Consider the following 24815-nt stretch of genomic DNA (forward strand, 5'->3'; position numbering starts at 1 on the left):
TTTTTTTGAAAAATTTGAGCTTGTTGGCTTGTGAATGGAATTTGCAGGATTTTAGTCTTTCTCAGAAGATTGGTGTAATTCCTCAAATACACTCTGCTTCTCATGGATTTTCACCTACAAAGCCGAAGACTCATGCTATATGGGTGAGAAAAGATTCTCCAAGGTGAGTGTTGTTGACTTGTCCCTAATTTAATTCTTTCAATTGTTTATGGACATGCCTTGTTTTTGTTTATTGGTTGTTTTGTTTCTTTTAGAATTTTTTTATTTAATAAAAAAAAATCCAAAAACATTGAAAAAATTTCAAAAAGACAAAAATATTTTATTTTGTGTCTAGTTTTATTTTTCTTGAGGATTACATGAGTTATGATATCTCTCTCTTGATTTAGAACATGCTTGACATTGTGTAGAAACTTGAATAGTATGTGTTAAATAAGTGCTAAGCTATTTCTGATTTTGTGTGAGTATGTACTAATTTGTACATGTACTCATGGGTTAATTAAGAAATTGATATTTCTTGTTTGTGTACCCTCTATAGCTTAGTTAAGCACTATCATGCATTGCATTTGCATTGTTCATTTAGCATAATGTGTGCTTTTTGTTTTTGGTCATAAATTTTTTTAAACCAAAAAGATTTTTGTGTTTTGTATTTTACATCTTGGATTTATAATCAAGGATTGGCCATATTATCTTTACATAACAAGTTTATGTACCTTGTTTAGCTTTGATGAGCTTACTTATTACACTTTACTAGTTGAAACTTTGTAGTGCATGTTGTGTGGGAGATGTTTATAGTTTTTGATCACTTTATCTTGATCTTGAAGTCACATGTCTTTAACTGTCGGACTTGAACCTTTTGAGAAAGGCATAAATAACCATCTCACCACTATTCACTAGCCAATCATGAACACCTTAGTGCATATCATAAAATTTTGTGCTCGAGAAAGTGTAGCACATGCACGAAAAGAACATAAGGTGAAGTCTCGGTTTAAATTGCTTAATTCTTAAAATTAAAATTGGTGTACTATTAGGCTTGATGCCAAACTCACATGACTTAAAATTGGTGTGTATATTATGAGGCATAAATACAAGAAACTTACATGATTGCAAGCTTATGATCTAGGAGATGTGGGAGTTATGTGATGTAACTCTTTAGGTGATAGTCTCTTTGAAATTCTATGTGATGAATTTTGTAAACATTGTGATTGATTTCTATTTGCATATCATCCCACATGTATCTCGAGCTTTTGCTAGTAACACACACTACACAAGTTACTCTTTGCTAAACTTGGTACATTATATTGTGTGTGATCTTGTTGTGGCCATCCAAGATTAAATTTCCTTGATTTTGATGCAAAATATGTTTAAAGTTTGAGATTTGAGGACAAATTGATTGAAAAAACTTGTTTTTGGAAAATCTGGGTTGAATTCAAGTATTTTTGAAAAACTTTTAATCTCATACTCATGCATTTCATTCATAAAATATTGTGCTTTGAGGAGTTTCTGTATTAAATTGTTTTGTTTTTCAAAAAGTTGATTTTTCCATGCATCATTTATGTTTAGGATTCACATGCATTGCATTGTTTCTGTATCCATCTTGCGGTTTTGCAGTCATATCTCTCATTGTTTTTCACACATAAAATTGATTGATTAATTTTGGGTACTCAACTTGATTTAAAAATTGATTGATTAATTTTTGAGTTATGTACTTTCTAGTATATGCTATTTTTATGTGTGAATTGTAGAAAATTATTTTCTTAAGAGATATGATGGATAATCAATGTGCAAATATTTTCTCTACTCTTGCAACTGTTTATGAGTCACATAGTGCCATGTTTGCATTTTATTGAAAGAGAGAATATTTTTCTTCATGTGTATCCTCAACTTAGTTTTTTTTTTTTTAAACTTGGTTTGTGTCTTTTTCTTTATCCCCAACCCCTTTATTTTTCCCCAAAACTTGTTTTGTTTTTCCTATTTTATAGGGGGAGAAAATTTTTTTTAACCTTTGTGGTTCTTAGGGGGAGTTGTTGCTCTTCATAGAGGGAGTTGTCTCTATTTTCTCTTACTCTGTTGTGTATTTTTTCTGTCTACCTTCTTATTAGGTAGACTTTGTCAATACGTGACAAAAAGGGGGAGACATAGATGACCTGTTTGTTTTGTTTAGAGGGGGAATATAAAAACTTTTTGATGTATCTAACTTAGGGGGAGAGTTAGTTTACTTTTCTTTTTTTTATATTCTGTTTCATATTATTGTTTATATGTCTTTCTTTCCACACATGCGGTGATGTGTTTGTTGAGTGTTTCAGGAAAGACAGGTGCATTCTAATCAAGACCTTCTACCTCTTCTTACAACTTCTAGGTTAGGAGTCTTAGATTGGGATTTGTGATGTAATTGGGCATTTTTTTTGTATTGGGTTGTTCTTGTATTTGAGCATTTCATTTTGTATGAAAGTTTTGTCACGAATTGCCAAAGGGGGAGTTTGTTAGGTTCTAAATGTTTAGAATAATTGGCAAATCGTGAACACAAACTTGTCTAGATATAGATCTTAGAGTCTATAGGTATTATTAGACAATGCTCAATATGATTCAAGTCAAGATTCAAGAACATACAAGCTGCAGGAAGAAGATTTCATAATCTGTCTGGTTCGATCGATCGAAAGTCGTATCTGCAGAATTTTAATTAAGCCCAAACAGCAGTTCAAGCCCATTTAGGATTAGGGTTTCTAATCTACTTCTCCCAGTATATAAAGGAAACCCTAAGCACGTTTTTATGTGGCTTTTCAGAGAGAAAAGAGTGTGCATCTTTTGTATTTTAGGGTTTTGTTCCTAAAAAGCTCTCTTATGTCTTCTACCGGTGCTATTCTTTGAAGAATCTCAAGATCCGGTATTGTAGAAGTTGCTGCCTTCTCTTGTCATCAAAGGTGTTGATGATCTAAACTTTCAAGGGTGGTCTTGGAGTCACAAACAAGAGAGTTTGTGTTGCTAAACCTTTGAGTGGGATATCAAAGTCACGAACGGGGGTGTTTATGTTTTACAAAGGCCAAAGAAAGAAGGAGTCCGTGGATTCGGAGCTTGCACGTGGTTGTGTCAGTAAGTTCTACTGGTTGGTAGCAATAAGAAGTTGAGCGTGGGGGCTTGTAAGTCTTATTATATGAACTTCGATTCTTTCTAGTGGATTTGCTTTTTACCTTGAGGATAGCTAGGTTAAATCCTCCCCAGGTTTTTTACCGATTTGGTTTTCCTGAGTGATCATATCATTGTCTTATTTATTTTCTGCTGCTATGCATGATATGATTATTTGATTGTGAAAACCTAGACTTGTTTAATTGGACTAAGTAACAACTTGGCTAAATATCTAGGTTAATCCAATTGTGTTTTAAGGGATCTAAAAACTAACAAGTGGTATCAGAGCGGGTAGCTCTTTTGTTTTAGATCTTTTAATCTAAGAGCTGATCCTTGACCCTTGTTGTCATGGATAATTTGAAGTGTCTTTTTGATCATGTTTCTGCTCATGCTTTTGTTGATTTTATTGATGCCTGTGAAACTCTTCGTAAGGAATTATTGAAATCTATGAAAATTGCTAAGAAATTCAAGGAATAGTTAAAATTGGCTAATCTTGAAAAAGAGGAATTGATTGTTAGATTAGAGGAATCTAATAAAAAAAATGAATTTTTGAGAAATCAAATTTCCTCTCAAAATGAGAAGATGAAAAGCTTGGAACAAGAGTTAGTTGAATCTAAAGCTAAAATTGAAAATTTGACTAATACCAAGCCTGCTGTTGATAATAGAAGTATTTCTGTTTATCTTAAGCCTAAAACTGAGAAAGTTTATATCCCTCCTTTCAAGAGGAATAATAAAGAAAAGGCTTATTTTGCTAGATTAGACAAAGGTAAATGTTCTGATGTAGACGCTGAAATTTCTAAACCTATGTCTAAATCTACTGTTAGAGAGCATAATAAATCTGTTTTTGTGCCTACTTGTCACCTTTGTGGTGTTATTGGTCATATTAGACCAAATTGTTCTTTGTTGAGGCAAGAACCAAAGCCTGTGACCGGAAACCCCACTAGGAATACTGATGTTCCTAAATTTGTTCCTGTCTGCCATTTTTGTGGTGCCCGTGGTTACATTCGTCCTAATTGTCATAAACTGAAATTTAAGCATTCTATGTTTCAGTCTAGGATTTGTGATGATATTTCTCTTGCCATAAGTCCATATAAATTGTTTAATATTTTTTTGAAAAATTTGAGTTTGTTGGCTTGTGAAAGGAATTTGCAGGATTTTAGTCTTTCTCAGAAGATTGGTGTAATTCCTTAAATACACTCTGCTTCTCATGGATTTTCACCTACAAAGCCGAAAACTCGTGCTATATGGGTGAGAAAAGATTCTCCAAGGTGAGTGTTGTTGACTTGTCCCTAATTTAATTCTTTCAATTGTTTATGGACATGCCTTGTTTTTGTTTTTTGGTTGTTTTGTTTCTTTTAGAATTTTTTTATTTAATAAAAAAAAATCCAAAAACATTGAAAAATTTTCAAAAAGACAAAAATATTTTATTTTGTGTCTAGTTTTATTTTTCTTGAGGATTACATGAGTTATGATATCTCTCTCTTGATTTAGAACATGCTTGACATTGTGGAGAAACTTGAATAGTATGTGTTAAATAAGTGCTAAGCTATTTCTGATTTTGTGTGAGTATGTACTAATTTGTACATGTACTCATGGGTTAATTAAGAAATTGATATTTCTTATTTGTGTACCCTCTATAACTTAGTTAAGCACTGTCATGCATTGCATTTGCATTGTTCATTTAGCATAATGTGTGTTTTTTGTTTTTGGTCATAAATTTTTTTAAACCAAAAAGATTTTTGTGTTTTGTATTTCACATCTTGGATTTATAATCAAGGATTGGCCATATTATCTTTACATAACAAGTTTATGTACCTTGTTTAGCTTTGATGAGCTTACTTATTACACTTTACTAGTTGAAACTTTGTAGTGCATGTTGTGTGGGAGATGTTTATAGTTTTCGATCACTTTGTCTTGATCTTGAAGTCACATGTCTTTAACTGTCGGACTTGAACCTTTTGAGAAAGGCATAAATAACCATCTCACCACTATTCACTAGCCAATCATGAACACCTTAGTACATATCATAAGATTTTGTGCTCGAGAAAGTGTAGCACATGCACGAAAAGAACATAAGGTGAAGCCTCAGTTTAAATTGCTTAATTCTTAAAATTAAAATTGGTGTGTACTATTAGGCTTGATGCCAAACTCACATGACTTAAAATTGGTGTGTATATTATGAGGCATAAATACAAGAAACTTACATGATTGCAAGCTTATGATCTAGGAGATGTGGGAGTTATATGATGTAACTCTTTAGGTGATAGTCTCTTTGAAATTCTATGTGATGAATTTTGTAGATATTGTGATTGATTTCTATTTACATATCACCTCACATGTATCTTAAACTTTTGCTAGTAACACACACTATACAAGTTACTCTTTGCTAAACTTGGTACATTATATTGTGTGTGATCTTATTGTGGCCATCCAAGATTAAAGTTCCTTGATTTTGATGCAAAATATGTTTAAAGTTTGAGATTTGAGGACAAATTGATTGAAAAACTTGTTTTTGGAAAATCTGGGTTGAATTCAAGTATTTTTGAAAAACTTTTAATCTCATACTCATGCATTTCTTTCATAAAATATTGTGCTTTGAGGAGTTTCTGTATTAAATTGTTTTGTTTTTCAAAAAGTTGATTTTTCCATGCATCATTTATGTTTAGGATTCACATGCATTGCATTGTTTCTGTATCCATCTTGCAGTTTTGCAGTCATATCTCTCATTGTTTTTCACACATAACATGCATACACTTTGCTAAATTGGGTACTCAACTTGATTTAAAAATTGATTGATTAATTTTTGAGTTATGTACTTTCTAGTATATGCTATTTTTATGTGTGAATTGTAGAAAATTATTTTCTTAAGAGATATGATGGATAATCAATGTGCAAATATTTTCTCTACTCTTGCAACTGTTTATGGGTCACATAGTGCCATGTTTGCATTTTATTGAAAGAGAGAATATTTTTCTTCATGTGTATCCTCAACTTAGTTTTTTTTTTGAAACTTGGTTTGTGTCTTTTTCTTTATCCCCAACCCCTTTATTTTTCCCCAAAACTATTTTTCCCAAAACTAGTTTTGTTTTTCCTATTTTATAGGGGGAGAAATTTTTTTTTAACCATTGTGGTTCTTAGGGAGAGTTGTTGCTCTTCATAGGGGGAGTTGTCTCTATTTTCTCTTACTCTGTTGCGTATGTTTTCTGTCTACCTTCTTATTAGGTAGACTTTGTCAATACGTGACAAAAAGGGGGAGACATAGATGACCTGTTTGTTTTGTTTAGGGGGGGAATATAAAAACTTTTTGATGTATCTAACTTAGGGGGAGAGTTAGTTTACTTTTTTTTTTTTTTTTTTTTTTTTTTATTCTGTTTCATATTATTGTTTATATGTCTTTCTTTCCACACATGCGGTGATGCTTTTGTTGAGTGTTTCAGGAAAGACAAGTGCATTCTGAGCCAGACCTTCTACCTCTTCTTGCAACTTCTAGGTTAGGAGTCTTAGATTGGGATTTGTGATGTAATTGAGCATTTTTTTTTTGTATTGGGTTGTTCTTGTATTTGAGCATTTTATTTTGTATAAAAGTTTTGTCACGAATTGCCAAAGGGGGAGTTTGTTAGGTTCTAAATGTTTAGAACAATTGGCAAATTGTAAACACAAACTTGTCTAGATATAGATCTTAGAGTCTATAGGTATTATTAGACAATGCTCAATATGATTCAAGTCAAGATTCAAGAACATACAAGCTGCAGGAAGAAGATTTCATAATCTGTCTGGTTCGGTCGATCGAAAGACAGGCTCGATCGATCGAAAGTCGTATCTGCAGAATTTTAATTAAGCCCAAACAGCAGTTCAAGCCCATTTAGGATTAGGGTTTCTAATCTACTTCTCCCAGTATATAAAGGAAACCCTAAGCACGTTTTTATGTGGCTTTTCAAAGAGAAAAGAGTGTGCCTCTTTTGTATTTTAGGGTTTTGTTCCTAAAAAGCTCTCTTATGTCTTCTACCGGTGCTATTCTTTGAAGAATCTCAAGATCCGGTATTGTAGAAGTTGCTACCTTCTCTTGTCATCAAAGGTGTTGATACCACTTGACAGTTTTTAGACCCCTTAAACAATTGATTAAACCTAAGTAATTAGCCAAGTTGTTACTTAGTCCAATTAAACAAGTCTAGGTTATCACAATAATAAAGATCAAATCATGCAAAGCAGCGAAAAATAAATAACACAAGATATGATCACCTAGGAAACCAAACCGGTAAAAACCTGGGGAGGATTTGACCTAACTATCCTCAAGGTAAACTTGAATCCACTATTTTGAAAGAATCGAAGTTCATACAATAAGACTTACAAGCCCCCACGCTTGACTTCTTATTGCTACCAACCAGTAGAACTTACTGACACGACCACGTGCAAGCTCCGAATCCACGGACTCCTTCTTTCTTTGGCCTTTGCAAAACACAAACACCCCCGTTCGTGACTTTGAGATCCCACTCAAAGGTTTAGAAACACAAACTCTCCTGTTTGTGACTCCAAGACCACCCTTGAAGGTTTAGATCATCAACACCTTTGATGACAAGAGAAGGCAGCAACTTCTACAATACCGGATCTTGAGATTCTTCAAAGAATAGCACCAGTAGAAGACATAAGAGAGCTTTTTAGGAACAAAAAAAAAAATCCACTAATCAACACACCAAACGAAAAAATATTTTTATTAATATCAAAATAATAACTTTTGAATCTTGAATTTCATTCAATCATGAATTCCATATACAAAAAATAATATATAAAATGAAAATCATTAAAGCAAGTTAGAGAATAAGGTCAAAAATTAATAACAAAATGTATTTGAGAGAGAGAGAGAGGTACCTCTAATAGTGGAGAACAAAAACAAAATTGCAATTGTGAAACAAATTTCATATCGAAATCCCTAAAGTTGTTAGTTATAACATGGATAAAGAGGGAACATATTTATATCTAAAAATATAAAGGGGAAGAGGGAAAATAAAATTATTCGCAAAAAAAGAAAGGATGAAATAGATGAAAAGTTGGGGAAGATGATGAAACATTATACATGTAGATAATTGAAGAAAATATAATTATAATTACTAAAATAATGATGTGATGTGATGTGTGTGTATACCTGTGTCAAAGAAAAAATATCAAAAGCTAAAAGTTAGGAGAATGTTGTATACATTTTATTGTTATATGTGTAAAATTTTAATTTCATGTGTTGAAAAAGTTCAAAAGAAAAAAAGATTTTTAGGCTTATTTTCTAATTTTGATGTAATTAGTTATGGTTTCAAAATATTTTTTTTTTAATTTTTAATAGATAATTAGATTCACATATATCACTCAATAAAAGTATTTATTCAACAAATTACCTTTTTTAAGAACAAAATACTTAAATAGCCTATGGAAGGGGAATGATTAGGAAAATAAATAGGCAAATGACATATTAAAAATTAATGGTCATAAATAAGAATAAAAATGTGAACTTAAATACCATACTAAAAAAAATGCATTTATTTCATTCAAAATTTTAAATTATATGCAACGTGTCTAGTATAATGGCAATATATTGACATGTAGAAATAATTTTTTGACACGTAGTAGTGTTTATTTATATCATACCAATTAAATATAGGAAGATAGCACATGTCATTGTAGTGTGCTTTGAAATGTGATAAGTGTCATTGTAACATGTATCCTTTAGTTTTGGAATTGAACTTTATAATATATATAGAAAATATCTTTTGGTTTTTGCTTTGGTGAAACGGTCAAAGAACCAAAAAAGAGACCAGTTTTCTTGTTTTTCCCAGCTCTTGACCAATTCTATGCTTGTTATTCTGGGTTTTACCTGTTCGGTTTCCAGCTCAATCAATTGAACTGTCTGGTCCAATTTTCAAAACAGTGGGTATATGCCTTCTAGATTGAAATATGCTTATTTTGTTCAAGATGAGACTTTTCCTATTGTGATATTTGCACAATTAAATCAAAATTAGGAAAAATATTTGTTGAATGTGTTAGGAGAACATATGGTTGCTACTCCTTACCATCCACAAACAAGTGGTCAACTTGATGTATCTAATCGGGAAATAAAAAGGATTGTAAAAAAAATGGTTAACCCAAGCTACAAAGATTGGTCTCTCAGGCTAATTGATGCACTAATTGGTATGTCACCCTATGGACTTGTCTATAGGAAAGCTTGTCACTTGCCTGTGGAACTTGAGAATAAACTAAAAAGCTTATTGGGCTATTAAACTTATGAATTTTAATTTAGAGAAAGCTCTTGTTCAATGCAAGTTGCACTTGAATGAACTTGCGGAAATAAGGAATGATGTCAATGACAATGCTAGAATTTATAAAGAAAGAATGAAAGCTTTTCATGATAAGAATACAATGAGGAATTCTTTTAAACCGTCTAAAAAAAATTTTATAATTTGAGGCTAAATTTGTTTCTAGGGAAATTTAAATCTCAATGGTTTGGTCCTTACATTGTTAAAACTGTTTTTCCACATAGGGCCATTGAGATTGAGAATCCAAATAATGGCAGTGTTTTCAAGGTTAATGGCCAAAGGTTAAAACTTAATTAAAACCATACTTTGATAACTTTGTTCCAGAGGTGGAGACCACCCCTCTAAAGGACCCTGTTTATCTTGACTGATTCATGCTCCCATGGGCAGAGTTGTTGTACATTAGATAATTAATATTTTTATTTTGTGCATTAACAATTGGATACAAAGATTATTATTTATTTCCTTCTACAAGAGTAACAATTCTCAGCCTCTCTCATCTTTCTATTCTTTTTTTTTTTCTACCCACAAACTGACCTAATGCCTTTATATAAAAGAACACACTCCTCATACAAGTCTGGACAAGGAGCAAACCCTAAAAGAATAAGGAAATTCGTATTGGGAAATTCGTCAGATTTTCAGGCCCATGTTGTGGGGGTAATTTCGGCCTAGTAGAATTGAGAATCTGGGCTTTCCGTTAACTACAAAGTTGTAAACCTTTGAGTTAGCTTTCCATCCTAACTTGAATCATTATAATATGATATCTGATCTGAGAATTATGCTTGAAATACTGAGACATATGCAGAAAAATCCTGATTCCAAATTGACTTTCTTTTTTTTTACTCCAATCAGCTTCTTCCTTAATTAATTAGGATTCTTTACATCTTGTAAGTGTTTTGAGTATGAGTTGGATTCAGCCACTTGAGTTAGAATCCAACCTTATGCCTTAAACAAAGCCCATTAGAAACAAAGCAGTTGGCCTTATGGGAGAAGACGATAACTATATTACAAGTGTCTCATACATCTATTTTTGTTAAGAATCAACTCATCACAATCGGACATCAGAGCAGAGTGTCTTTTAATCATTGTAGGCCTCTAAATTTAGAAACTAATGTCCATTCTAATATGGTCTGGAACCATCATCGTGGCTGATACAAGGGTTTATCCTTTGATTAAGGATGATTAAAGATGATTGCTGCTTGCATTTTAGAAGAACCTTTGAAGTGAGAACAAATGCTTTTGGTGTATGCAGCAGAGAGATTATCCCAAATCACTTCAAAACATATCCAAGGACTATGCAGAACGTACGGCCACAAAACTCCAGAGGTTAAATATCATTATATTCACGTAGCCACCATGTTTTGAATAAATACATATAAGCCGAGTAATCCAAAAGCCACAAGCTAAAGAATCCATGATATCATTAAACAGAAAAGGGGACAGAAAAACACAAAATTTTGATCCACATAAGGACCACAAGCTGAAGCTAACAGCCTATGCACTATCTACCAACATTCTTGAGAATCCATTATTTTCAATCAGTTTTTCTATGATGATCTTCAGTGCAGGAGCGCTCAACTGGCATTTATTATCAATGAAGCAGGATCTACCTTCTTCAGCAGCCTTACAAAGCTGTGGGTCCAATGGCACCTTCCCAAGAAAAGGCACATCCATTTCCCTGCACATTTTTTCTGCACCACCACTGCTACTATCAAACACTTCACTGCAAGCAATCAAATTTTGAAGTCCTGGTGCTTTCTCTCTAAGATATTCCCTAACCCACTCCGAAATATCTATATGTTCACCTATCTCTGTCATCCTCATAAACTTGAAATCCATCAACGGCTGGCACAAGCCACTCATGTTCTCAACAACCCCAAGAACCTTAACTCCAACTTTTTTGCAGAAAGTGATTTCTTTTCGCACATCAATCAAGGAGACTTGCTGCGGAGTGGTGACAATAATTGCACCATCTATTCCAGTAGCCTCAAGGCATTGAACAATTGAGATGTGCTCATCTGAGGTCCCGGGAGGAGCATCAACAACCAAAAAATCAAGTTCATTCCAGTACACATCCTTCAGAAAATTCTTGATGAGCCCAGTCTTGCGAGGGCCCCTCCATATGACGGCTTCATCAGGACCAGGAAGCAAGAATCCAATTGATATGACCCCGATATTACCATCAACATAGACAGGAGACCAGCCGAGGTTGCTCTTGTGGATTCCTTGACCTTCTAGGCCAAGCATCTTTGGGATGCTTGGGCCACAAATGTCAACGTCAAGTAGACCTACCTGGAAGTCCATAGCTGCTAGGGCGAATGAAAGTTGGGCAGAGAATGTGCTCTTGCCAACTCCACCCTTCCCTGATAAAACAAATATCTTATGCTTTACATTAGCCATCCTTTCTGCAATGACAACCAAGTCTGCAGAAACATGCGTATAGAACATTAAGACTACATCTGAGTCATAAAATATGTTTGCAGAATATTAACTAAAAGAGTGTTAGTCACACTTAAAACATGTTATGCATAAATGAAACACCATCCTTGAATAATTAATCCAAACTTTTGCCATTCGTTTTGGGCTGCAAGCCCCAGAGAGTGATTGCTCTTTTTGGAATTTTCACTTAGTTTTAATTTTGAAGTTTTTGGTCTAAGGGTATGTTCAGTAAAACAAGTAAATGAAATAAATTAATGTTCATCATCAGCAAACACCTTTTCAGGGAAAAAGGAGCAAAAAGAAAAAGACATCTATTTGACTGGCAGTTGATGAATTGCTTGTAATATCAAAGGATAACTGAAACCATGCCTAGCTGCCAGGATAAAGGAAACTAGCAATGCAGGAACTTAAATAAGTCAATTTTTTAATAGAGCTCGCTCTGCATACCTTCTCAACTCCCTCCTTTTCTTTTCAAAGAGTAAGATGAATCTGTCTTTCTCCTTTGTGTTTAACAGAAAATTTCAAGATTTCTTTTAACTGTTACTTGTCATTGTCACACCTCAAAATATTTTGTCCAGAGTCGTCAAATTCATAGTAATTTCCTCTCTTTCTTCTTAGTAAACGGACAATTCAATATATAGTCTTTGTTTAATTATATGCTTGTTTGGAATATACTATATAGGCAGTGAAACTTAACCAATGTAAGAAGATACCCTTTAAAGATTGTTAAATAAAAATGACATCAGCAGTTGGTTTACATGGTTGTTTGATGTATAGGTACTGAAAGTTAGTGATGGTAGTTGATACATTGGCGGGACAAAATGGGATAGTGATTAATGGAAAATTTCATTACAGATTGAGCTATTCGGGCTTTTGTAGGGGGTCATTGATGGGTATACTATATAATATATTTGCATGTTTTGAAGGTCATTTAGAAGAGGGTTCTTTCTGATTTGGTGGTTTCACCATACCCACTCATTGTAATCTTTATGGAGGATGGTTTCTACTGTAACGATTCTCTTAATTAAGATAGAGACGGTTTCCCTCTCTAATTTTTCAAACCAATTAGAGTTGTTGTGGGTGTCGAGGGAAAACATGGAATGGGGACACCAGAATTAATGTGAGCCATTGCCTTCTTTGTGTTCATTGTACATGAAGTAAAGTTATTATTACCTATCAAAAATATTATTAATGCTGGTTGAAGTTGTGTGCTTCAATGAGCTTTCTGTGATTTGATGGGCAACGTGATTGCTTTGAGCTAATCTTTATTTGATTGTGGAGGGTAAAATTCTATACCTTTTTTGTTCAAGCTATAATCATATAACTGCAATGCAGTTGATGCTATTGAAACAGCATTCTGATTCCCTAGTTCTGGGCTACCAAACATGGCAGTTTTAGCCTCCATTGGAATAAGTTCACCTAGTTTTGCAAATAATGGAAACCAATCCTAATAAATAAACACACCAATAGATGTTCTAAACCATAACTTCCTCTTTCCCCTTTCATTCATTCACATGTAATCTTCTACACAACTTGTTCCACAGTAGGGTTCTTTCCTAGCTAAGTGTGTTCTAAGTTAACAAGCAACAACAAACGTGCCTGTTGCTATAATACATATACACTACTACTCTAGAACTCCAAGTTTAGCATGAGACAATAAGAGTCTGGAGCCTAAAAACACTTTTTAAAACCCAAAACACCGCTCATTTTAGACCCAAAATGCCATTTTGCAACAGCTTATACAATCGCAACCTAACAAGCCATAGTCTCAATAACACTAAAACCAAACTTGTACAGCACACAAAGATAACAAATTAAAAATTTTCAAAAACTCAAATTTCAGACAATATGACCTAGGAAAATCAGAATTACTCCACGAACAACTGGTAAAACATAAAATAACCACCACAACAACAACATAAACAAAAACAAAATTAAGAATTTTAGAGAGCTGGGAAAAAAATTAAAGAGGTAGAAAACCTGCGTCAGGGCCTTTTGGGGCAGTGGCACAAGCTTCTTGATTAGGACAACCTTGACAAGCGTCAGATTTTCCTGCCGAATCTGATTGGGTACCAGGGCAATCTGAATCAAACATAAACAAAAAAACACAAAAGTAAGAATAAATTTTTTATTCTACCCCATTTGACAAAACCCAGTGATTTTGGAAAGTTTAAGGAGATGAGAAAAAAAAAAACAAAACCCAAGAGGGAAAATCTTACGCCCATTGGCATCTTCAGGAATATCACCGTTCGCCATGGTCGACTTAATTTTGCTGCTTCTGCTTTTTCTGTATTCTTTTTTACTTTGCTATGGCCTTTTATATGAGAAAGGAGAGAGACCAACATAGGGTTAGAAGCGCGTTTATTTATCTTCGGGTTGCGGCTCTCTGTATGGCGGTTGAATCGGATCACTTCCCTCCCCACGAGAGCCCATCTATATATTTAAGATTTAAATTATATATATTTAATATATATATATATATATATTTAAAAATATAATATATAATCAATCATTTTTTTTTATTTAAATTTTTTCTTCTATTCGGCTTTTTCTATATAAGAGCATCCACATTTGTGGAGCCATAAATTTAACTATTTGGCACCACAAAAAATTATTTTATTTATTTTACCTTCTCACTTTACAAAACACCCTACATCAGTGGTTTTATTTTAACTTTCAACATAATAAAATAATATATCCACTACAATAAACAACCATCACAACCACTATTGCAGTGGGTTTGGCCTTATATTTTTCTTCCCATCTGAACACACTAACACACAAATTTGCAAAAAAATTCACAAAATTCCAATTTGCAAAACCCATAAAACAATCCAACATATCAAATCTAAAAACTGAAGAGAGTTAAGAGTCATTAGCTGAAAAAATAGCGCGTAAGGAAAAAAAAAATATGAGTGTGCAAGGGAGAAAGAGAGCGTGGAAGTGTAATAAAATAAAATTTTTTTTAGCTTTTTTGCTACAATGCACAGCTATAGATGGCTATGCACTGTAGCAAGAAACTAAAAAGTTTTAGCTATGGCACCACCATTGCAACATGCTTTTTTGTATTGGCGGTGCTAAAAATAGCAATATGACTTTTTAGCACCACCAATACTAATGCTCTAAGACTCAATTCTCTCAATGCTACCTCTCATTCCCACTCTCCCACTCCACTCTTATTTGTTTATATCTGAGTTGGGATATATATTTTGTTTATCAACTCAAGTGGCAAGTGGCAAGTAGGCTCTCTTGTAGTGGTACTTTGGGTTAAGTAATGTATTTGAACTTGGTGAGAGAATGTCATTAAAATGTGTGTATGTGTGTGTTTAGCAATTAGTTTATCTCAAAAAAAAAAAAAAAAAAATAGGTGGCAAGTGGGATATATATATTGCTCATTTTAATAATAATAGTAATAAAATAAATAAATAAAAATACCCAATTCATGGGTTCAACTCGACCCAACTCGATCCATGTAGGTTGGGTTGGATTGGATTGAACCCTTGTGATGGGTTGGGTTAGGTTAGATTTTTTCTTAACCCACCATGGTGGGTTGGATCAAAAAATCCCCTCAACCCGACCTATGCATACCCCTACTAATATGTTCAAGCTTATCCGAAAGCTAATTATCCAACATATACACACACAGATATATATATATATATATATTAACATCCTCATTCATAAAATATATATTATCATCTTTCAATCACTAATACATTGATAATAATCACATTAAAAGAATTAGCTAATCACCAATTCTAACTTCTCTTTCGATGGTGAAAAGGATGATAGCTATAGACGCAGATCAAGGACTTCTCCTATCTTTCTCGTATGATGAAGACCACCATCATGAGCGCAGAAACAGAAATTCATCTTCGAGAGGCCTGGGAAATGACGCTATGAGTAGAGCACTCAACCAAATTTCTAGATCACCTTTCACGCGCAGGATTGAGGGAGGGAGACTTCCTCGGCGGTTCACTCAGCCCACGTTCACCATGTACAATGGTCGAACAGACCCTGTAGAGCATGTTAGCCACTTCAATCAGAGAATGGCTATGCACTCCAAGAACGAAGCCTTGATGTGCATGGTGTTCCCATCTAGCTTAGGGCCTGTGGGGATGAGATGGTTTGATGGTCTGGGTGCAGGTTCCATTGATTCTTTTAAGGAACTCACTCAGGCGTTTGGATCCCGCTTTATTACGTGCAACAGGGTTCCTCTGCCCTTAGATTCTTTATTATCTCTATCCATGAGAGAAGGGGAGACCCTGAAAACATATTCGGACAAATATTGGGAGATATTCAATGAGATAGATGGTGACTTTAATGTCGTGACCATCAAGACTTTCAAGATCGGCCTACCTACTGAGCATGGCTTAAGGAAGTCTTTGACTGGGAAGCCCGTTACTAATGTACGCCATCTCATGGATCGAATTGATAAGTATAAAAGGGTTGATGAGGACCAATAGCAAGACAAGGGAAATGGTAAGGTTATCCCTCAAGAGAGGAGGGATTTCAAGTCAGACCGCTACAACAATAACAGACCCTAGAGGGATTTCGCTGGGTAATCTGGGCCTACAGCTCCTTAAGTGGTAAACGGGGTATTTCGGGAGCCAATACATCAAGTCTTGGAGAAGATCAAGAATGAGTCATACTTCAAGTAACCAAACAAAATGAGTGGAAACCCCTTGAGGCGCAATCAAAGCCTTCATTGCCAATACCACCAGGAGCGGGGGCATATCACTAGGGACTGCAGAACTATGTGGAACCATCTGGAGCAGCTAGTTAGAAAGGGAAGGTTACAACAGTTTTTATATCGTCCTAACGAGCAAGGAGACCAATCAAGGCTAGGGGCTCAGGGGAACGCTTCTTCAAGGCCCCCGTTAGGCACAATCAATGTCATTTTTGCTGCACCTGGGAGAACTGGTTTTCATCCTTCCCGGGTAATGAGGATTTAGAGAAATTTGCCGTGGGTGATGACCGGGAGAAGTTTTTTCAGGTTGGGTCTTAGCTACCGTCTCAGGAGAAAGAAAAGCTGGTAAAGTTTCTCAAGAGGAACGTTGACGTGTTCGCTTGGAATGCCTACGAAGCTCCGGGGGTGGATCCGAGCTTCATCTACCATTATTTGAACGTCAATCCATCTATCACCCCCAGGAAACAACCAACTCGGCTCTCATCTAAGGATCATTCTAACGCAGATGCATGGAAATAGATTATATGGAAACAACTCCATTCCACTGGATGACTAAGGAGGTACTATTTAACTCAACTCACTCGCAGGTATGCCAGATTTCCTTCTAAAAAATAAATCAGTGAAGCCGTATGGGAAGGGCTAAGCCTTGGGGCTATCAATATAATCTATGACTCTGGACACTAATTGAGTTTTTCGTGTTTTCCATGCATTGAAGGCATGAGGAGGTACCATCCAACTCAACTCACCTGGTGGTATTGGACATGCAATTGAAAGCCATATGTACTTAGAAAAAAGTGAATAATAAAAAAACATATTAAAAGAAATAAACAGTGCATTCTATAAGATCTTGTTTTTTATTTTTCAAAATCTTTATCATTGCTAATGCATGTATTAGCATATGATTATTGATTGTCAAAAAGTGGCTAAGCTAGAAATTTTTCTTAAGAAGACCAAACTAAATATAACCAAAAAACAAAAAAAAAAAAAAAAAAAAAAAACTTCTCTAAATCATGTAGCAGACCTCATAGCCTCATAAGTTTAAAATATTATTGTACGAAAATTTGTTTTCCTTCTACTGTACAAAACCCACTATTCTAAAAGACCCAAACAACCACAAAAATTTCCATCTCAAACCCAAGAAAATCCCAAATGGGCCAGCCAGCCCAATAAGTGAAAGAAAAACCCTCTGGTAAAACCTCCACTCCACGACTTCTTCTTCTTCTTCTTCTTGAGCTTCACTAAATCGTTACTCTGTTATGGCTCATTTCTAGCTACAAAACCCAAAAAATTCAACAACAAATTTTTTTTTTTTTTCAATTTACAGTTACAGTATTGTAACAGATCTTAAAAAAAATGCAGAAATCGTTAACGTCGTTGACAAAAGCGCGAGGGTTCTGCACGAAGAAGCCGGCGGCGGCGGCGGCGGAGAAGGTCATAGCCTCCGTACTGTTCGAGAGGCTTCCGGTTGTGATCCATATCGAAGCCTGTACTCGAGGGCAGCAGCAAGATTAGGATTGCAAGGAAAAATAATCTCTCTCACGTTCTGGATGAGCTGTGGAATAGACACGTTGTTGGAGCTGTGGATTAGATCCACGCCGAGCCGTCTTCCATGGAAACACCACAAACACTCGCCTTATTAGTATTATTATTATTAGAAAGGCTTCTGCTGCTGCTGCTGCGGTTGCTGTTGCCGTTGATGTTGGTAGTGGTATTATTACTAGTATTTTTTTACTCCTTTCGGAAGGAAACAAAGGCAGGCCTGAGAACCCACACACGGAAACAGAAACAGCAGCAGGGGTAGTGTTTATTTGGTGTTGGGGCTGGGCTGCAGGACTTAAGTTGGGAGGAGTAACACAAGATAAAAACCCACCACCACCTGACGTCATACTGGTCAAATTGGTGGTGGATGAAGGTAGCATAGTGGAGTAGTTGTTGGTCTGACATGGATTTGGTATAGCAGCTGCTGCAGGAAAGTTGTCCACCGAACCAACATGATTATTATTACCAGCACCTTGAAACGAGCTAGAGCTACCATTCACGGTGGTGTTACTGCCAGCTCGCCGGGAAAACCTAATGTAATCATTATTCTTGTTGGTATCAGGGGCTGTACATGTGGTGGATGTCTGAACCTCTATCTCAATCTCAGAAGCCACCCTTTTTCTCAGAATCTTTCATTTCGACAGCTGATGATGACGATGATTACGTGGTTGTTCCTCGTAGCACCTTGACCTCCTGCTGCTATTGTTGTTGGAGGCACTCGTAGTCATGGGACTATTGTTATCTGTATTTTTGTTGCTATTATTACTGCCATTGACATCAACATCAAGCGAAGTACAAGCAGTCAGATCTTTTTAGTAGGAATGCATTGTGTACATAACCTAATAAGATTATATGGATGTTGGTTTTTTTCACAAAATTCCAATTTGCAAAACCCATAAAACAATCCAACATATCAAATCTAAAAACTGAAGAGAGTTGAGAGTCATTAGCTGAAAAAATAGGCTAGTGTATGCTAGTGTAGGGGCGTGATGAGATATGTAGGCTAGTGTATACATATACTTATCTAAAAAAAACTATATCATTTTATTGTCCAATAATTCAAACTTTTTCACAACAACTTGATTAACTTGATATTCTCTCGTATAAACATCATCGACAAAAGTTTTTATTTTTCTATTTTTCTATTTTTACTTTACAAATCCATGCTAGTAATTAATAAATAAATTATAGTTTTTTTTTTTTTTGCTAAATAATAAATAAACTAGTTGATAATCGTGGGAAAATTCTAAAATAATATGATTTTTTTTCTCTTTTATTTTTTTGTTTATATATGAAATTTTATGATAATTAATAGATATTTATTATGAGTGTATTTGTAAATGGAACTATATAGTATATACTCTAGGTTCTAACATCAAGCATTTATTATGATTGTGTATGTATATAGAATTATATATTTTACTATTTAAAGAAAATATATTGTACCAAGATTCTAATGGAATGGAATGTTTAAATATAGAATAAAATTTAAATTTAATTAAGATTTATATTAGAATAGTGAAGTGTAAAATTATAAGGCTTAAAAAGCTTATGTGACATGATATTATAAGATCAACCAAAAGTCATATGTCTTCGGTTTTATATATATCAGATTAAATTATAAATTATTGTTGAAATTATATTATTTAGGTTACTTATAGAAAGATTTTCTTTTATAAACTTACAAAAATTATATTTTTCAATCTTGTATTGTTAAAATTATATATAATTCAATTCTAAACAAAATAATTATATATGATTCATATTATGAAATGGATAGTTTATGTTATCAATACATTGCAAATACTAATTTGATAAATTAAAAACTTATTTAGTAATTTATACAATCCAATATCAAGTCTATATAAAATATAATATATTTTATATTTGTGCAACTCAAACATATTCTTATGCCATGATCAGGCAATCATGACTTGTTACTAGCAGTAGCAAGCAGCCTTGGCCTGTAACATGTATGGGCATCAAGGGCTACTATTAACAAGCTATGCCAACAGCAAACAAATTTGGGGTTTAGGGTTTAGGGTATGGGGTTTGCGGTTGAGGGTTTAAGGTTTAGGGTTTGGGGTTTGGGGTTTTGGGGTTTGGGGTTTAAGGGTTGAGGGTTTGGGGTTTGGCCCTAAACCCTAAATCCTAAACACTCCCCATGGGCACGGGCACGCAGGCAGTGAAAGGCATGGGGGCAAGGCAGTGAAGGGCATGCAGTACGGTACAAAATTGACTTCCTTGCATGGGGGGGGGGGGGGGCTTAACCTCCAGACGGAATAGGGCAAAGAGTTTTGATGAGATTGGGGGGGATGGAGGGGAGGGGAGAGGGACGAATCTAAGCGACACAGGGCTGAATCTTAGTGGATCGTGGCAGCAAGGCCACTTTGCCACTTACAATACCCCGTCGCGTATTTAAGTCGTCTGCAATGGATTCTACCCACCGCTCAGTGAGAATTATACTTCAAGGCGGCCCACGTGGCTTGTCTATCGTGAGGGCTTGGCTAAAGATACGTGCCTCTGGGGGCCCGAGGGCCCCTACTGCAGGTCTGCAATCGGGCAGCAGGCGCACTCGTCACTTCTAGCCTGGATTTTGACTTAGAGGCATTCAGTCATAATGCAGTGCACGGTAGCTGGGTGATGGTGGAGATTGGCATTACCGGTCCAAACCTTCGTTTTCGTCACTGGGTTCGTGGAAGGGTAGAGAAAAATGTAGGGGAGAGGCAGAGAAATATTAGAGGAAAAGAAAGATGAGAGTTAGGGAAAAAAGAAAAAAACAGGAGAGAGAAAAGTCTTATGATATTGGGTCAGTGTGTGGGTCCCATTTTTTTAGTTTTTTGGTTGAAAACATAACTGAGTGATGGGTGCCAAACGTGTGGGGTTTAGGGAATTGGGATATTTTAAGTGATGAGTGATGAATGACAAGTAATGAAAATTAAGTGCGGAGTGATGGTTTTTAAAAAACCAAACAGCCCCTTAAGGGTTCCTTTGTTGGGGTGAAACATGGAGAAGAGAAAATTGATTTTATGGGTGTTTTGTTGGAGAGAAGAGGATAACAAATGGGTAGGGCTAAGGTGTTTTGTCCCGTGGCCCACCAAAATTTTATATCCCTAATTTGGGGAGAAAATAGAAGGGAAATAAATAGTTGCAGACTTGCAATCTACCCTTCCCCCTCTTCCGTGTTAGACTTGTTAGTTTTTTCTTTTTGGCTTATTTTCATGAGCATTTTCTTCTTTTCCTTTTTTTTTTTTTTCCTTTTGTTTTGCTCTTACTTATTCTCTACTTTTCTTTTTTTATTTCTTTTGTTTTGCACTTTTTTTTTTTGGGTTTTAGCTGATGTGAATTTTTTTGGGCATGATTTTCTTTTTTAATAAATTTGGTGATTGCTTTTTATTTTATTTTTTGGTTAGTTGTTTGACACTTTTTTATTTTAATTGGACATCATTTATACACACGCACACACATATATAGGTATAACTTAGGTAGAGTAGGATAAGTGCATTAGGTTTTTAATTAAATTCAAATATTTTTGATTTTTTAGAAATAAATTAAACATTTGGTTGCATTGATTGATAAAATAAGAATAATCAAATTCAAAATAATCAACTAATTAAGTGATTGAATTCATTTTTTTTAAGGAACATGATTAAATTCAATTGGAATACTTAATGTACTATATATAATTTACTATATCTAAGTTTTATCCTATATTTATTTGTGCGATGGGAACTTTTAATTGGCCTATATATATCTTCATGACTATCACCCCCTTCACATGTTTTACCAGCAATCTTTTATTTCTTAGCAACTTTTAATTTACCTAAAGCTAGGCACTGACATCTTACGTGCATGCGTATTGCAATAGGGGTCATCCCAATGCAAGACCTGCTACAACAATTCCTAACATTGGTGGAGCAAAACTGGAATGGAAAGTTATCAAAGGATGCAATATTAACAAGAGCCAAACCAAATTTAATAAAGTAATGTTAGGGACACTACAAATTTGACTATATAAGATTTATAAAATGAAGTGTTACTAATCATATTCATGAAAAAAATGTAATTCAAATGTTCATTTATTAGCAATTGGAGTCCACATTTGTAATAATCATTACCAAATATGCCTACTTGTCACCTTTGTCGTGTTGTTGGTCATATTAGACCAAATTGTTCTTTGTTGAGGCAAGAACCAAAGCCTGTGACCGGAAACCCCACTAGGAATACTGATGTTCCTAAATTTGTTCCTGTCTGCCATTTTTGTGGTGCCCGTGGTCACTTTTGTACTAATTGTCATAAACTGAAATTTAAGCATTCTATGTTTCAGTCTAGGATTTGTGATGATATTTCTCCTGCCATAAGTCCATATAAATTGTTTCATATTTTTTTGAAAAATTTGAGCTTGTTGGCTTGTGAAAGGAATTTGCAGGATTTTAGTATTTCTCATAAGATTGGTGTAATTCCTCAAATACACTTTGCTTCTCATGGATTTTCACCTACAAAGCCGAAGACTCGTGCTATATGGGTGAGAAAAGATTCTCCAAGGTGAGTGTTGTTGACTTGTCCCTAATTTAATTCTTTCAATTGTTTATGGACATGCATTGTTTTTGTTTTTTGGTTGTTTTGTTTCTTTTAGAATTTTTTTTTATTTAATAAAAAAAAAATCCAAAAACATTGAAAAATTTTCAAAAAGACAAAAATATTTTATTTTATGTCTAGTTTTATTTTTCTTGAGGATTACATGAGTTATGATATCTCTCTCTTGATTTAGAACATGCTTGACATTGTGGAGAAACTTGAATAGTATGTGTTAAATAAGTACTAAGCTATTTCTGATTTTGTGTGAGTATGTACTAATTTGTACATGTACTCATGGGTTAATTAAGAAATTGATATTTCTTGTTTGTGTACCCTCTATAGCTTAGTTAAGTACTGTCATGCATTGCATTTGCATTGTTCATTTAGCATAATGTGTGCTTTTTGTTTCTGGTCATAAATTTTTTTAAACCAAAAAGATTTTTGTGTTTTGTATTTCACATCTTGGATTTATAATCAAGGATTGGCCATATTATCTTTACATAACAAGTTTATGTACCTTGTTTAGCTTTGATGAGCTTACTTATTGCACCTTACTAGTTGAAACTTTGTAGTGCATGTTGTGTGGGAGATGTTTATAGTTTTTGATCACTTTGTCTTGATCTTGAAGTCACATGTCTTTGACTATCAGACTTGAACCTTTTAAGAAAGGCATAAATAATCATCTCACCACTATTCACTAGCCAATCATGAACACCTTAGTGCATATCATAAGATTTTGTGCTCGAGAAAGTGTAGTACATGCACGAAAAGAACATAAAGTGAAGCCTCGGTTTAAATTGCTTAATTCTTAAAATTAAAATTGGTGTGTACTATTAGGCTTGATGCCAAACTCACATGACTTAAAATTGGTGTGTATATTATGAGGCATAAATACAAGAAACTTACATGATTGCAAGCTTATGATCTTGGAGATGTGGAAGTTATATGATGTAACTCTTTAGGTGATAGTCTCTTTGAAATTCTATGTGATGAATTTTGTAAACATTGTGATTGATTTCTATTTACATATCACCTCACATGTATCTCAAACTTTTGCTAGTAACACACACTACACAAGTTACTCTTTGCTAAACTTGGTACATTATATTGTGTGTGATCTTGTTGTGGCCATCCAAGATTAAAGTTCCTTGATTTTGATGCAAAATATGTTTAAAGTTTGAGATTTGAGGACAAATTGATTGAAAAACTTGTTTTTGGAAAATCTGGGTTGAATTCAAGTATTTTTGAAAAACTTTTAATCTTATACTCATACATTTCATTCATAAAATATTGTGCTTTGAGGAGTTTCTGCATTAAATTGTTTTGTTTTTCAAAAAATTGATTTTTCCATGCATCATTTATGTTTAGGATTCACATGCATTGCATTGTTTCTGTATCCATCTTGCAGTTTTGCAGTCATATCTCTCATTGTTTTTCACACATAACATGCATACACTTTACTAAATTGGGTACTCAACTTGATTTAAAAATTGATTGATTAATTTTTGAGTTATGTACTTTCTAGTATATGCTAATTTTTTTGTGTGAATTGTAGAAAATTATTTTCTTAAGAGATATGATGGATAATCAATGTGCAAATATTTTCTCTACTCTTGCAACTGTTTATGGGTCACATAGTGCCATGTTTGCATTTTATTGAAAGAGAGAATATTTTTCTTCATGTGTATCCTCAACTTAGTTTTTTTTTTTTAAACTTGGTTTGTGTCTTTTTCTTTATCCCCAACCCCTTTATTTTTCCCCAAAACTTGTTTTGTTTTTCCTATTTTATAGGGGAGAAATTTTTTTAACCTTTGTGGTTCTTAGGAGGAGTTGTTGCTCTTCATAGGGGGAGTTGTCTCTATTTTCTCTTACTCTGTTACGTATGTTTTCTGTCTACCTTCTGATTAGGTAGACTTTGTCAATACGTGACAAAAAGGGGGAGACATAGATGACCTGTTTGTTTTGTTTAGGGGGGGAATATAAAAACTTTTTGATGTATCTAACTTAGGGGGAGAGTTAGTTTACTTTTTTTTTTTTTTTTTTTTTTTTTTTTTTTTTTTATATTCTGTTTCATATTATTGTTTATATGTCTTTCTTTCCACACATGCGGTGATGTGTTTGTTTAGTGTTTCAGGAAATATACAGGTTGATTCAAT

General features: G+C 34.3%; 2 protein-coding genes across 3 annotated transcripts; one reads left to right on the forward strand and one right to left on the reverse strand.

The window, feature by feature from the left end:
* Nucleotides 1-10736: 10736 nt before the first annotated feature.
* Nucleotides 10737-14272, reverse strand: LOC126699328 (cytosolic Fe-S cluster assembly factor NBP35-like). Of its 2 annotated transcripts, none has more exons than XM_050397078.1 (3): nucleotides 14072-14272; nucleotides 13833-13934; nucleotides 10737-11776 (listed from the first exon to the last, which is right to left on the reverse strand). In XM_050397078.1, exons 1-3 carry the CDS (start codon nucleotides 14106-14108, stop codon nucleotides 10908-10910), a joined length of 1008 nt encoding a protein of 335 aa, XP_050253035.1. In that variant the 5' UTR covers nucleotides 14109-14272; the 3' UTR covers nucleotides 10737-10907. The 2 variants fall into 2 exon arrangements, with proteins under 2 accessions (XP_050253035.1, XP_050253034.1); XM_050397077.1 differs by having other exon boundaries at nucleotides 10737-11836; nucleotides 14072-14270.
* A 1353-nt stretch (nucleotides 14273-15625) lies between these two features.
* LOC126700813 (uncharacterized) lies at nucleotides 15626-16318 on the forward strand. Its single transcript, XM_050398996.1, has one exon. The coding sequence runs from the start codon at nucleotides 15626-15628 to the stop codon at nucleotides 16316-16318; it is 693 nt and encodes a 230-aa protein (XP_050254953.1).
* Nucleotides 16319-24815: the final 8497 nt, after the last annotated feature.

This window comes from Quercus robur, chromosome 9 (assembly GCF_932294415.1).
Source record: "Quercus robur chromosome 9, dhQueRobu3.1, whole genome shotgun sequence".
In the NCBI taxonomy this organism is placed as follows: domain Eukaryota; kingdom Viridiplantae; phylum Streptophyta; class Magnoliopsida; order Fagales; family Fagaceae; genus Quercus; species Quercus robur.

Bases quoted from the DNA above. Each gene is read 5' to 3' on its own strand.
- LOC126700813 (XM_050398996.1), top strand. From the start codon at position 15,626: ATGGTGAAAAGGATGATAGCTATAGACGCAGATCAAGGACTTCTCCTA.
- LOC126699328 (XM_050397077.1), bottom strand. From the start codon at position 14,108: ATGGCGAACGGTGATATTCCTGAAGATGCCAATGGGC. The intron at 13,935-14,071 runs GTAAGATTTTCC...TGTTTGATTCAG, and splicing joins TCCTGAAGATGCCAATGGGC to ATTGCCCTGGTACCCAATCA. The intron at 11,837-13,832 runs GTTTTCTACCTC...ATGTTTCTGCAG, and splicing joins CCCAAAAGGCCCTGACGCAG to ACTTGGTTGTCATTGCAGAA.